The sequence below is a fragment of the Diplodia seriata genome (genome assembly GCF_021436955.1).
Source record: "Diplodia seriata strain FDS-637 chromosome Unknown scaffold_4, whole genome shotgun sequence".
In the NCBI taxonomy this organism is placed as follows: domain Eukaryota; kingdom Fungi; phylum Ascomycota; class Dothideomycetes; order Botryosphaeriales; family Botryosphaeriaceae; genus Diplodia; species Diplodia seriata.
The window spans coordinates 1109894-1123732 of NW_027117311.1; the positions used below are offsets into that span (position 1 = coordinate 1109894).

Here is a 13839-nt window from a genome sequence, read left to right on the forward strand (position 1 = left end):
ATCGTCCCCGATCTTGGAGGGCGGCGAAGACGACGCTTCTGTCATGCCCTCACCACAGCACGAAACATAGTCTCCGATCGCCCGAGCCGTGGCATCATCGCCGTCGTCGAGATGCGCCGACGAGTTTCGTGATGGGAAAGCCACCCGACGCACCCTCGGCGACAAGCGGCCCAATACGCCTGGCCGCGACACACCAACATAAGCTGTGCGAGGGATGCATGTGTCATAACGCAGCAAGCAACGCACCAGTTCTCCGTCGTCGCAACTTCCTCCACGCGGAAGGCAGTCTTAGCCGGTCCAACTGTCTCGCAATGCATTTCTTTTCCGAGACCGCCTACCCTCCAAGCTACTCATGGCGTCACGCGTAAAAGACATCCCACGGATCCTTTACTTTGATCGCAACATGCAGTGGCAGATGGGACACAATCAATGGAATTCGTATGCTCATCGGAGTAAGGAAGGACCATGCGCACCAAGACCAGATGCTGGTGGCATGCAAACAAGTATTAAAGACATTCAGAGACCACGTGCTTCCTGCGCGTACTTCATGCTTCTTTTTGCCCCGGCGCTGCCCAGGTGCAGGTCTGCAGCAACCATGCCGACAATGAAGACACTAAAAGCTACCACCAGTTCGAACATCCCGAACGTCTGCCTCGGAAACTGCAGAAGTCTTCCTGGACTGGTTGAAGCGGATCTGCTCGTCGATCTCAACAAAGGCAGCGGCAGCGCTAATGTTGAACTGGGCAGCGAGGTAGAGGGCGTAGCGGTTGCGGTATTGATTGGTGATGTTCTCAGTTGAAGGGCGTCGAGCTAATTCGACATAAGCACTGATCGGCGCCAACGCACTGCAGCCCGTTTTCTTACCCGTTGTGGTGTGGGGATCCAGAAGAGGAACGTTGCGAGCCTGCTCGGGGGATGAAGACGTAGCCGGCGTCAGGATTATGGAAGGTGTAAGAGGCATTTATCGGTTGAGTTGAAGGAGAGGAGAAACGGCGAGCAGCTGATGATGAGGGCAAGAGGATGCTATCCGCTGTGGACTGGAATCAACTTGCTTGAGGCCTCAGCAGACAGGACACGGGCAGGCGAATATATACTCGCGACACGACAACACCATCAGCATCGGCGGTGAGGAGAGCGTGAGGCGGAGCTGGCTGGCCATGAAGCCGCGGCAGACAAGGCCAGTATGGCCGTGAGGAGAAGGCCAGTCCTGAGTCGGGTAAATCACGCTGCCGATCTAGACGAGGCGTGCGGAGGGCACGAGGAGCATCGTGGGCGGAAAATGGCTCTGCGACACTGCCTCATGGCCGCTGGCAGGCGGACGTTGCCCCGCCAAAAACCACGCACCGGCTGTAGCCGAAAATGGTGAAGCTTGGCCGGGCGATCAGAGCGAAATGCCTCAGCTTCGCTGCGCATTCATTGCGTCAAGTGTCGCGTCGCTGATTAAGGTTTCTGGGGAGCCTGGGGATGACGGTAGGCGTCCGACGGCACAGGCCCTGCACGTCGGTCCCCACCGGCCCATCGTTTGACCAAGGCCGGTGCAGAGCCTCAGCACTCAGGAGTCACCAGCCCCCAGCCCCGTGGATAATGAGGCCTGCAGCGCGATTTGAAAGCTGGCCTGGCACGGACGATCGCCGCGTTCTAGACGGCGGCCATGTGGGCAGCGATGATGGCAATGGCAGCGACGCAGGCGATTGGCGTGCCAGTGCGAGTGCGAGCTCACCGGCCGCCGGCCACCCGGTCGCCGTAGGTACGTCGTCGGTGTACCTCTTGTTTCTCCAGCCCTACTGTCTCGCCTCTGCGGCGCGTCGCACGGCGCGATCGCCATCGCCGATGGTCGCCGTATCCAAGTCAACGGGATGCTTTTCCATCCTCCGCCCCGCTTGCCTGCGGCTGAAGACTCGTTGCGACATCGTCTTGTCGCCGACGGACGGTAAGCCCGCGCTGGCAGGCGCTTCCCGGCTTGCAGCTGCAGCACCACCTCCAGGCTGACGGGCTGCAGGCGCCTCGATCAGCCGTCATGCTGTCGACTCCCCCCGCACTGCTCCGATTATCCGCCTAGCCTGCGGTGGTGGCAATGCCAGCTCCTGCTTGGGCAACTCGAAGCTGTGGCGGCCACTAGCTGGTGCACAACACCACAGTAGCTTATCCCGAGCAATTATCCCCCCAAAAAAAGCCCGGCGCCCCTCCCGCTCCGGCCCTGGGGCGGCCCAACAGACGGCCTCGCTGAGCCCGCGAACGCGCACATATATCGCGCACCGCTCGCCTCCTTCTCGAGCCAAAAGCGCAGCACTGCCACCTTCTGATCGCTCCCGCCGATCCATGTGCCTGGGCTCCCGCACGGAACCCTCTGAATCTCCACCCGGACGCCCCCGGAATACCCAGCTGATCCTGGTCGTCGGCCAAACGGGCTTGCGACCGCCCAAAAGCAGCCTTCTGGGCAACCTACGTACCCGCACTAGTCTCCTGTACTCGCGTCACAGCCGATCTCTAGCTTGATCCCTGCTCCCCTCGCCGTCTCACCATCTCCTGGCCGTCACGATATTGATAAAACCCCCGCCGAGGCACGCCTCCACCACCTGCTCACACCCCTCCAACTCTTGACTGTTCGCTCTACCAATATAATACCGCCTCGTCGTCTCGCCTCCCGCCGCACCACTTCGACAATCTTTAATCACACCACCTCTACACTAATACCACAATGGCCGGCTCTACGTGCGCTCCGGGGTGCTGGTACGGAAAGTACCTGCGCCAGAACTGCCCTTACTGCTCTGCTGGCAACCAGTCCGCACGCGCGTCCTCGTCGCGAGACAGCTCCACTCGCTACCAAAGTAGTGGTGCGTCACCGGACCGCAGGGGAAGCACCCAGACAAGTGGCGGCTGGCTCTCGTCCCAGAGGAGATCATCGTAGGCGTTGTATTCTGAATGGTAAGCGCCGTCACATTGCTTCTGCCCTCGAGCACGTGCTAACAAGCACCAGTTTCTTCCTTGTCGCCTACACACCATAATCACCTTCGACCTTCGACGCCATGTATGACTATATCGAACGCCTATTTCGCCAACTAGCAACTTCATCTTTCCAGTGGAGTGGACTTACGGCTACTCTATTATTCTTAATTCGGACCGGCATCCAACCCTAATCTTATTCTACCTTTACACCCTACCTGCCGACCCTAATTGTCCGCACCCTTCTTCATCCACCAACCTCCATGGGCCCCCGGAAGAACAAAAGTTCTAGATTGGACCATCGGCAACGGAGTCAAGCAGCCAAAGTTTGGGACATTGGTACCATCATCACTTTGCAAGGAATTATCGTCATCTTCTCAGCGAACTTGTCAGGCTTCTTTTTTCTCTCGGTCAAAACTTTAGCGTGTAGTATGAGGGCGTTCCTGGTGTTCCTGGCGTTATCTCGATCCCCGGACAAGGGACGATGTGGTACATCGCTGGGGAAATTGTGGCTAAATTTAGTCGATTATCGTCTTTTCTCCATACTCCGGTCTTGGCTCAATGTAACTGCTTTGCTTGACCCTGAATCCTGTCTCCTGAGTGATGCGTCGGAAGAGGTATTCTCCCGAAAGTAGTGTCGCTGTGGCTGGCACCGGACCATGCGCGGCTCTTCCGGCACCTGAGTCCAGAACGGTCTCTGCAGCCCTGCCAATCTTTACGAGCATCTTTCCGGTAAGTCAGCTGGATGCAAAATGCCCGTGCTTCCGTTCGTACGCCGCTGTTCCTGGCGCGCGTGGCCTGCACGGCCATGGTAACTAAGCGGACACGACATAGTCTCTCCACCATCGGACCTTCTTCCAGCAACTAAATTTAGATGTCGGCCAGGACGATAGGCGGTACGTACTGCGCTTTTCCGTTCTACGTCGGGGAGACCGGCCACGCGTTCCGCTGTACTACTGGGCTGCTGCGTCCACAAACCCTCGGACACGAGAGAGAAAGAAATACATATACCTTGTCAATCGCCCGATAACATTCCGGCCGGTTCCCGAGATCCCTTTCAGCCGCGGTCCGGTTGTGGCCGGCTTCTTCTCAGGAATTAGGCTTTATCGGGCTATTATCTGCGCTGGCGTAGGCCATGTAGTATGTGCTCCTCCACATGCAGCCAGCCGTACATTTTTAGCCGCGTTCTCTCCTTTTCTTCCTTCCACGTGGTGGCGCTATTAGGCTGGCAGCCACATCGCCTCCGCTGTCACAAGGCGGCTTGACGGAACGCCTCGATCTTCAGCGACGAGCCAAAATTAAGTTAGTATAGAAGTTAGGCAAAACATACTCCGGTCCTTAATCCATTATAGAGCAAAGTTATAAAGGAAATATTACTATCGCTAACCAGCTTAGGCTTTGGTCATGAGAAGCACTATTATTACAAGGGTGCCGTTTACCACTCGACTAGTAAAGTTCTTATTTAACCACTTCGTAGGCATTAGATATGCGCCACGTGCTAGCGAATGGGGAAAATGGATTTCCCCGCGCTCACCTAATACCTAGCGTTGTGGCTTCGAATGGACATCCCTTTCCAGTACCGCCGATTTTATGGGCGTATTAGCATTCTACATGCATTGCACTTCGAAAGCGTATACCCAAACCAATGCACCCAGTCTTTTTCTCGAGCTGGCTGTTAGGTTCAGGCTATGATTTGCGATATAGATAAACTTCCTACGGTTTTATCCCGAGTAGTATTGCACCCCATTCTATGCGTTGTTGAGCCGAGTATTAGCCGAGCCGGGTCTTAGCTTTCCACATCTTCGATAACTTACCTTTATCGAGGCAGACCAACAGTGGGAAGTATGGTACTATTTGTTTTGCGCCATTCTGTGTTCCAATCTATTAATATACCATCACGAAGCTAAATTTCCGGCCCCAAAGTGTTGGCTTCTTCACTTCTCAACATCACCAAACTCACATATGCGTACCCGGCTTGCATATCCCGGAAGAGGTTTGGTTCTGAATTTGGAGTGGCAAAAAATGGCCTCTTGGGATCAGTCTGGGTAGACCTTAGCCCGAAACCAACAATTCCGACAGTTACCCTACAGGGATTGCAAGGGCCGATGAGCCAGGAGTTGAGGGGTCTTCCATGGCCTGTTAGAAGCCAGATAGTACACCTAACCCTTCATCTTCCCAAGGCTTAAAATGTGAGCGAGTAACGGTATAAGCAAGTTATGCTTCGGCGTTGCATTTGACATGTGGTGATTGGAACGCGTTGCACACGCCTCAAGCACTGTTATTCGAAGAACCAGTACCATGGCATGAAATACCACCGGCAAGTGGACGACGAACAGTGGGATTGTATCGTAAACCGTTTAAACAGACAAAGTGAATACACAGTCCATACTGCTGCATTGCCAGATTTGGCACCGGCTACAGTCGCAGGTTCCTGGCTATGTCGAGTCTTAATGAAGATGGAGCAACGATTCTTTGTTGGTGCCTCGGACATGGGGGTCAAGGGGTAGGTGTCACCAAGCCAGTCGTGTTCAGTCTTGAAGAGCGGGCAGCACATCTGGCCAGCTTCGGGAAAGTAAGTCCTTGGAGGATTACATAGCGGAACGACCGGACAGAAAACTTGAGTTACACGGGACTCGGGATGGACGCGATGACTTGCTTGAAGCGGATGACGAGCTTGATGCGAATAAGAGTCTGGCCAGGCTGGTTAGAGCAAGCGGGAGGCTCAAGCAATGCTGCAGAGTTTGGAGGTGACGTTGTATCTGGAACACTCATGTACCCCGCGATGTCGCACAGGATGCAGCACCCACCACACTGGCCCGTAAGAAAAAGACGGAGTTCGTTTAGGTATGAGGAGCTATGCAGGCGACGACGGGACTTAAATCGATCTTGTAGAAAAGTGGGGCACAATGACCACCACGTCAGAAGGGCTGTATGAAGTGTACGTCAGCGACTGAATCGTGGGCATTTGAAACAATGACTTCGCCTCATCAGACTGGCGATCCCACAGCATCAGTGTCGGTCTGACGCTATTGGGACAATCGGAGTGACAAGGATATGTTTTGGTGTGCTGAATTGCACAGCAAGTGTGCCTTGGCGAGGTGGAGCACAGTCGAAGCTGGTGAGTTGGCGACTCACCGGTGCTCCTCGTGATTTTGCGTCAATGCAAGCTGAAGACCCCATTTGCCTGCCAGAAGTCGGCAGACAGAGGGGTTGTGCATGTTGCCGGAGTGAAGGAGCAGATGTGGCCACAGCATTGAATGGTCTCGTGGCAAGCATCAGATACTCTCGCCGTGGCCGTAGAGCGATTGCGGTTGACAGAAGCAAAATATAACGGGCGACATGCCATACAGAGGCCATCAGAACATCCGTGCCTTTTCTTCACATGCGTCAGTGCGCGACTCCCCGCCGGCGATCTGCTGTCCCATTGATCCGGTTACGAGCAGCGAAATCTCTGACTATGATGTGCAGTAGGAGAGAAATCCGTCTTGCCCCTGAGCTGCAAAGATAGTGGGGGCAGCGGTCGAGATTTTCTGACAACACTGAGCGATGAGGTGGCTAGTAAAAAAGAATTGCCGTATTCGGTAAAGCCGGCACCTCGGTGGGGAGACCGGAGGTTCGGCGGGACGTTGCCTATTGGCTGAGGCGCGGCGTGGCGACTCGGAATCGAAGCGCTGAAGAACTTCTTTCCTAATTCCTCGTTGCGCCCTGCGACGCCGCTTACAGCGTGTCTTGGGCTGTTTGCCGCGGCGACACCGCAGCAACGGGCCTGCATTCTTCGACCCCAGTCTCTCCCAGACCAGCTGTCTCCCGGCCCGCTGTTGTTGACTTCGTGGGCGACACGAGAGGAAAATCTGGTGGCGGCGGGTGTGACGTGCTGCAGGACGGCTGCAGGGCGCTGGCTGGGGGAACACAGGTCTGCGCCCGCCAACGGGCCCGAAAGCAGAGCGTTGAGTAGTCGAGGAGGGAATCAGCAGACGGGTTTCTGCCTAGGAGAGGCTCGGTTCGTCCTTATCGTCGCTTTTTTGGCGCGCGGTGGAGCCTTCCAGAGCCGGATGCGGCCCGTCCCCCCAGAGAGGCTCCTGCCGTCACTCGAACGTACCACTCGCTCGCATCCGTTTCATGGGCCGTGGCACAGCCTCGCGTCGCACCGGATTCCACACACTGCGCCATGGTCCCTCCGCAGCCTTCGCCCCGGACTCAAGTGAAGCTTATCTGCCTGTGCTGCAAGATATAAGGTCACCAGCGTACATCGCGTCCCGTCCGCCGCGCTGACATCCCAAGCCACCTCATCCTCCACTGCGCTGTTGCCCACGTCTTTAGCCGTCATTCGTATAACTTCGCTCCCCACCCCGCCGTCTCCTCGCACCGCACCAGCACCACCGTCCCCGCATGCTCGCGCGACCATGAGTGCCAAACGCTGGTCCAGCTACGACACGGACGCCTACCGTTTACCTTCGGGCATCACGCGCATTGGCTACGACGATATTACGCAGAAGTATCTCTTCCGCGACAGCTCCGGCCAGGAGTACACCAGCGCCAGCGGCTCCGAGTACGGCAGGCTCGAGAAGGGTAGGCCCAATCTCCCTTATCTCTGTGTCACCCGCACTCAATTTCGACGACTGACACCTGATATTGCAAGTACCAGCTGGCTGGGACGGCGGCCCTCTCCTCCCGCGAGCCACGCGCACCGGCAGTGAATCCTCGGCGTCGACCGGGCTGAAGGGCCCGGCGACCGACTTCAGCGAAATTCTCGGCGACTTGGACGAGAGACCAGACGAGCAAGAGGACGAGAAAGAGGATAAAAGCAAGCCGCTTCCGTTCCTTGTCCTGGTAAGCGCCCGCGGGCGATCTTCTCGCAAACGGCATGGATCAACCTTACTGATACGACTGCACCAGAGCTCCGTCCTGTCGTTCAAGTCCAAGCTCAAGACACGCCAGTCGCGCTGGGCGCGCAAGGACTCGGCAGCTTCGAGCCTGCTCTCGAAAGAGAAAGACTACATGTGATAGCCAGCCAAGGCGTTGCGGGGCCTCTTCAATTCTGCCGGGCGCGCACCCGACGATCGTTGGCGCACCGGACATTCTTCACGATATCCTATTTCACGGCCTCGAGCGGGACCTCCACGTACGAGATGACGACTCTTAGTCTAGTTAATGATGCATATTTTTCTCAACGTTCATTCCACTGGCGAGGCTAAATAGGCGCTCCCGTGCTTCCGTGAAGAAAGGTGCCTCCACTGGCGCCCGAGACTGAACCGCCGACCAGACACGCAGACGTGGGGCGCGGAGAAGCTTGGCCCAAGCCCAGGCCCCGGCGCACCCCACCACACCTAGCGCCTATGTACCTACGCAACGATGTCATCGTCTTGATCAGCATCGCTGACCTTCTCCGTCATCACCGCCATCCCGGCCTCCGTCCCGGCCATTGCAGCTTCAAATTGCCTGCATATCCTCAGCCCAGCCCCACCGCCGGTTGCCAACCCTCACCATTGCAACCATGACTTCGGCCTGCACGCCCCGCGTCTTCATCGTCCGCCATGGAGAGACAGAATGGTCCTTAAATGGACGACACACGGGCTCCACCGAACTCCCGCTCACGGCCAACGGCGAGCGCAGGATCAAGGCTACTGGCAAGGCTTTAGTCGGTGATGATAGATTGATTGTTCCCAGGAATCTGGCTCACATGTGAGTCCTCATGCAGCGCGGTCCTCCCGCTCCTATTTTTATCTCAATCTCAAAAATACCCCCCCACGATACCGCCGGCATAGCCGGTAAAAAGTCAGCCACTCACCAGCCTATCCCCAAAATCGCCTTGTCGCCCCATGCTACCTACGTCCCATCCCACCTTACCATACCACTTGCCCCTACCAGCCAGAGCAGCAAACAAAAACCCCAGGCCACACCACTTTAGTTTACCCCCATTCCATCACCTCCTCTTTCTTTAGCCGAGAAACCAACTCGTGACTCACACGCCGGAACGCCACACTGCAGCTATGTCTCCCCACGCAAGCGTGCCCAGCGCACGCTCGAACTCCTCTCGCTCGGCTGCGCGCAGCGCATGCCTTGGCAAGAGCCGGACGAAAGCAATCCCACCAAGGACATCCGCACGCACGCCGACATCCAGGTTACGGACGCTATCTGCGAATGGGATTATGGCGATTACGAAGGCTTGACTAGCGCCCAGATCCGTGAACAGCGCGCCGAACGCGGCGAGGGTCCTTGGGATATTTGGAGGGATGGGTGTCCGGGTGGGGAGTGAGTGCCTTTCTTTTCCTTTGGTTCCAGGGTTGGCCTCACTTTATTTTTATCTGTGGCTTGTTAGGCCTGCGCGAAAGGGATGCGAAACCCGGGGTAGCGTGGGCGTTGTCCCAAGTTGTGGGGGCCATTGAAAGGTTCTAGACCGCCGAGAACCACAGAACATGTTACTAACTCGAGCTTCATCCGCACCAGGTCACCGGCGGACGTAAGCAAGAGACTGGACGAGCTGATCGATGATATCCGGACGCGCTTTCACGGGCCGACGGTCGGCAAGGCGAAGAAGGACGTCGGTCCGCATGACGTGCTCATCGTGGCTCACGGCCACATTCTGCGCGCCTTCGCTGCGCGCTGGATTGCAAGGGACGTTTCGGACAACCCGGCGTTGATCCTCGAAGCCGGTGGTGTGGGAACATTGAGGTGAGTCTATCCTGCAGTGGTCGTTTGCGTCTACTCTTGTGCATTTGATTGACTTTCATGGCTGTGCAGCTATGAGCATCACTCAATCGACGAGCCGGCTATCCTCCTTGGTGGGGCGTTCGTGGTGGATGTCGTCGAGAAAGAGCAAGAGTCGAAATAGAAGCGAGGGAAAAGTTACGATCAAAGATTCATTAAAGCTCAGCTGTTCGTAACCTGCTTGGCCCGGTCCCGTACCCGGACCTGCAGCACGAGATCCAAGCCAAAGGCTCATGATGACCATCTATGGGTGTTTTGGTCCCGCCCGGCCCAGCCGGTTATACCCAAAAGAAAACGCAAAGCAACATACATGATCTCCAAACCAGCCAACAATTGAAATGCCTGCAATCCGAATTACTCTCCACAGCCCTAGAAGTCCTTTTGCGTCTTGCGCAAAGAGAGCGGTTCGTAACGTTTGGCCGTTAAATCATAATCCGCCGTCCGATTCCCTGCTCGCACATCATCAGCTTCACGAAGAGGAGGAGGGAATGGAAGGAACCGTCGTCGACTCACCGGCATCGTCACCAACCTGCCGCTCTTCATGCTCCTCAAGCTGCTACTCGTCCCGAAGCTCTCCGCCAGACTGACATTGTCCGCATCATCACCGTCGTCCTTGCCATCCCACCTCCCTCTCCTACCACCGCTCTTACCGCCATACCCCCCTTTTCCCTTCTTCCCCTTCAAGCTCAACCCCCTACTCCTCGTCGTCTTCTTCTTCTCCTTCATCATAATCTCATCCCCCTTCTCCCCCCTATCGCCACCACGACGGCACCCGCCGCCCCCGTTCCCACACAGCATCACCCTCCTCACCACCGCCCGCAGCTTCGAGCGCCCGGACCCCGACCACCGCGACGGCTGCGACTGCTCGAAGGGCATCGGCGTCGGCGGCGGCAGCGGCGTCGTGCAGCACGTGCAAAACGGCTCGGGCGTCGACGTCGGCGGCGGCGGGCGCTGCGAGCGCGGCGTGACGCGGGGCGCCGCCGCCGCGAGCAGGGCCGCGGGAGACGCGGAAGAGGGCCCGAACGTGGAGGAGAGCATGCTGGGCGGCGGCAGGATGGAGGACGAGGAGGCGGTGCGGCTGTGCTGGTGGTGGTGTTGGTAGTGCTGGCTGTGCTGGTGGTGGTGGTGGGAGGAGTGTTTGCTGCGGTTGCTGTGGCTCCGGTGGTTGGTTTGGTGGGGGGCGGTAGCAGCCATTTTTGGCGTCGGTGGGTCGTAGGCGCAGATGGTGGTGGTGCTGGGGACCCTCGTCTTCGTGACGGGGGGCGTGGTCGTGGCGGCGGAACGTTCGTGGTCCGTCGAGGAGAGCTGTTGCAACTCGGTCAACAGCGGGACGCGTTGGTCGAGCTTGATGTGCGAGGGTTGGGTGCCCATTGTGTCTGTGTTGGTTGTTTCTGGGTGGTGGAGTGTCTGTCTTCGAAGGAAAGAAGATGGTAGATGTAGAAGGAGAAAGAATGGGTAGAGGCTAGCTCTATGGGTGGTGAAAATGGAAAGGGTTGTAAAAGGTCGATGTTACGGTGTGAAGAAGACTGGAGAATATAAAAATCACTGCCTTCCGGGGCTGTGTGTTGAACAGGAAAGTAAGGAAAGTTGTCCTGGCGGCTGGCCGTCCAGTCAATAATGCTCTTGCCTTTTGTCTGACTTGTTCTCCGGGGTGGCGAGTGGACGAATAGACAGGACAGGCTCCAGTCCCGCTCTGCTGTCCTGCTTTTGAGTTGGAGGGCCAGGGGTCGATTTGCAGTACGATCGGCGCGGACCACTTATTCGCGAGGAGACGATAGCTACTGAAACCCACCCTGTAACACGATCTGCGCGGGGAAAGGTTCACTTGGTACTGCGCCTGTTAGAGAACATCGCGAGATCTTCAATGCTGATGTGCACCTACAACGGAGTTTCATTAGACGCTCACGCGTATTGCTAATCGTAAAGGGATTGGCTTGGTTGGACCCACACCACATGCTCACATTTGATACTGCATTGCCTCCTTCGGTTAAGAAGCACAGCCCACCAGCGCAGATCCTGTTCGAGTTCATAAGCTATTGCGGCCATGCTCTGCATACTCGCCTGCATGTTGGCGCGCGCAATTTGAAATAAGTGTGAACTTGATTCCCATTTCGTACCCATACCTGATCCCCGTAGAGTTACCCAAATATCAAACCCAGTCAAAGAAAAAAAAGATTATGCAACAGCTAGCCCCATGGTATTTTCAAAACACCGTCATGACCCATCCGTGAGGTATCCGGATGGACCTCAATTCCGTGAAAGAAAGAAAATTTTGATCCAGAGGTTTTCTGAAGTAAGGCCATATTGCCAACTTCTCCGCCCGAGCAGCGCTATCAGGCGGCAAGGGGTTAATGGGATAGGGCAAGTCCGCCCCAAACCTCTCGCATCAACTAAAATGACAAATGCGTGGAAAAGAAATCGTCTCATCAATAACTGTCTCATACCACCATCCACCATGCGCCACCCAAGATACCAATGAGGATTACAGCAGTAAGAAAGCCGGCTCCAGCCTTGTCTCCCGTCGAGATAGGATCAGCCGATGTCGGGGTCTTCTGACTATTCGAACCGGCTGAGGGGTTTCCTTGAGAAGTTCCGCCAGTCTTGTTGGTAAGTGGTCCTGCCACGTTGGCAATCAAAGCAGTACCCATGACTTCGAGGACGGCCATCTGCTCGCCGACACCAGTGCTACCGTCAAACGCTCCGGTAGTCCACCTCAAGCCGCACTGGTTCCCATCGTCACCGCCGGTACATGTGGATACGGCGGCCTGACGCGAGGCAGTCATGACCGGCTGCAGTATATCCGTCGTCCAGGGGGCGACCTTGGTCGTAGCGGCCATCCAACGAGAAATATAGGCCTTGAAAGAGCGTTGATCAATGTTGCATTTGCCGTTGGCCTCACAGGCGACCTCCTCTAGAACTTGGTTGTTCTTGGTGAAGACATCAAGTCCCTGGATGATGCCGGCCAGACGATCATGCCACTTTCCAGTCGTTTCGGTTTCCTCGCCAGCTTCGGCGCTCTACATGCTTGTTAGAACACATCGACCCAGAGGGGAGAGCACTACATGTAATACTTACAATATTCCACATAGTCGCAGCACCGTATAGGTAAACACCCGCATTGTACGTCCACTGAATATGATTGATCTGGGTGCAGTTGATCCTGTCATCGGTACCATCGTAAAAGTGGAAGTTGCCGTCCATTAGGCCAATGGCAACGGTCCAGTCCCAAGCCTGCTCCGCCCAATTCGAGTAAGTGTCGTTGTTGGTGTAGCGAGCAAGCCGGGCCGCAATGTTAAAGAAACAGCCCTGGGAAATGGTGTTCTTGTAGTTGTATCCGTTGTTGAAGGTGAAGATCTGCCATTTAAGGCCACCTCCACACGTGTCGTTGTCCCAGCGGGGCACCTGAGTGTTGAAGACAGCCTGAGCCAGGGCGAGCCAACCCGGTTGCCCTTGCGGCGGGTCAGGATACTTGTTCTCAGCAGCTGACATGGCGGACATGCCCCAGAATGCTTGATCGTCATTACCCAGAGTTCGTGATTGGTTGGGTGGCATGTAGTCTTGGTCTGGGCCGATCTGATGGAGCATGGCCTGGGTAGTGATTTCGTTGAACTGGTCATCGCCGGTGTAATACCAGTAATCAATCAACGCCCCGAACATCGCACCAGCCTCCCACCAGTAGTATGGGTCCGGCAAGTTTCCGGGGACGTCGCCGGGGTTGTTGCCAGTGTAATACTGTGTCATGCCTTTGGCTACTGTCTGCATCGCCTTTTTGACAGAGTCTGAGGGTAACGTCAGCTACCGCGCCGTGGCAGGACGGGAAACAACATACTCTCATCGGTCCAAGTGACCGAGATGGCGGCCTCGACGCTTGAGGCGCCGATCAAAGCGGCGGTCGCGAATGTGGAGAGCTTCATGAGTGCGACGGTGCCAACGTAACGAGGTCACTACGGCAGGGACGCGCCTTCGTTGTGGCTCCAGGCGAAAATGTGCGCAAGGCGAAGAGGTCCGGATGGCCGTGTGGAAGGCCCCGAAGCGTGGGAAATGCGCAGTCGGAGCTGGACGCGGGCTGGTGGTAGGAGCGCGGGCGAGCGAGTGAATGACGCCCGTAGGAGCGACGGGTGGAGATGGAGATGGCGGGTGCGCAGCGGAAATCCGGGGTAGACTGACGATCGGGCGGAGGTTGGCAGG

General features: G+C 56.5%; 4 protein-coding genes across 4 annotated transcripts; 2 read left to right on the plus strand and 2 right to left on the minus strand.

The window, feature by feature from the left end:
- Positions 1 to 613: 613 nt before the first annotated feature.
- On the minus strand, positions 614 to 961 carry SLS55_004197 (uncharacterized protein; the record flags this gene model as incomplete). Its single annotated transcript, XM_066775656.1, has 1 exon — positions 614 to 961. One exon carries the CDS (start codon positions 959 to 961, stop codon positions 614 to 616), a length of 348 nt encoding a protein of 115 aa, XP_066633537.1.
- A 6385-nt stretch (positions 962 to 7346) lies between these two features.
- On the plus strand, positions 7347 to 7947 carry SLS55_004198 (uncharacterized protein; the record flags this gene model as incomplete). The annotated part of the gene is made up of 3 exons (XM_066775657.1): positions 7347 to 7512; positions 7589 to 7773; positions 7840 to 7947. 3 exons carry the CDS (start codon positions 7347 to 7349, stop codon positions 7945 to 7947), a joined length of 459 nt encoding a protein of 152 aa, XP_066633538.1.
- Positions 7948 to 8437: 490 nt separating this feature from the next.
- On the plus strand, positions 8438 to 9775 carry SHB17 (Sedoheptulose 1,7-bisphosphatase; the record flags this gene model as incomplete). Its single annotated transcript, XM_066775658.1, has 4 exons — positions 8438 to 8625; positions 8932 to 9195; positions 9391 to 9615; positions 9685 to 9775. The coding sequence occupies 4 exons, from the start codon at positions 8438 to 8440 to the stop codon at positions 9773 to 9775; spliced, it is 768 nt and encodes a 255-aa protein (XP_066633539.1).
- Positions 9776 to 12089: 2314 nt separating this feature from the next.
- Positions 12090 to 13565, minus strand: SLS55_004200 (uncharacterized protein; the record flags this gene model as incomplete). Its single annotated transcript, XM_066775659.1, has 3 exons — positions 12090 to 12668; positions 12727 to 13430; positions 13481 to 13565. The coding sequence occupies 3 exons, from the start codon at positions 13563 to 13565 to the stop codon at positions 12090 to 12092; spliced, it is 1368 nt and encodes a 455-aa protein (XP_066633540.1).
- Positions 13566 to 13839: the final 274 nt, after the last annotated feature.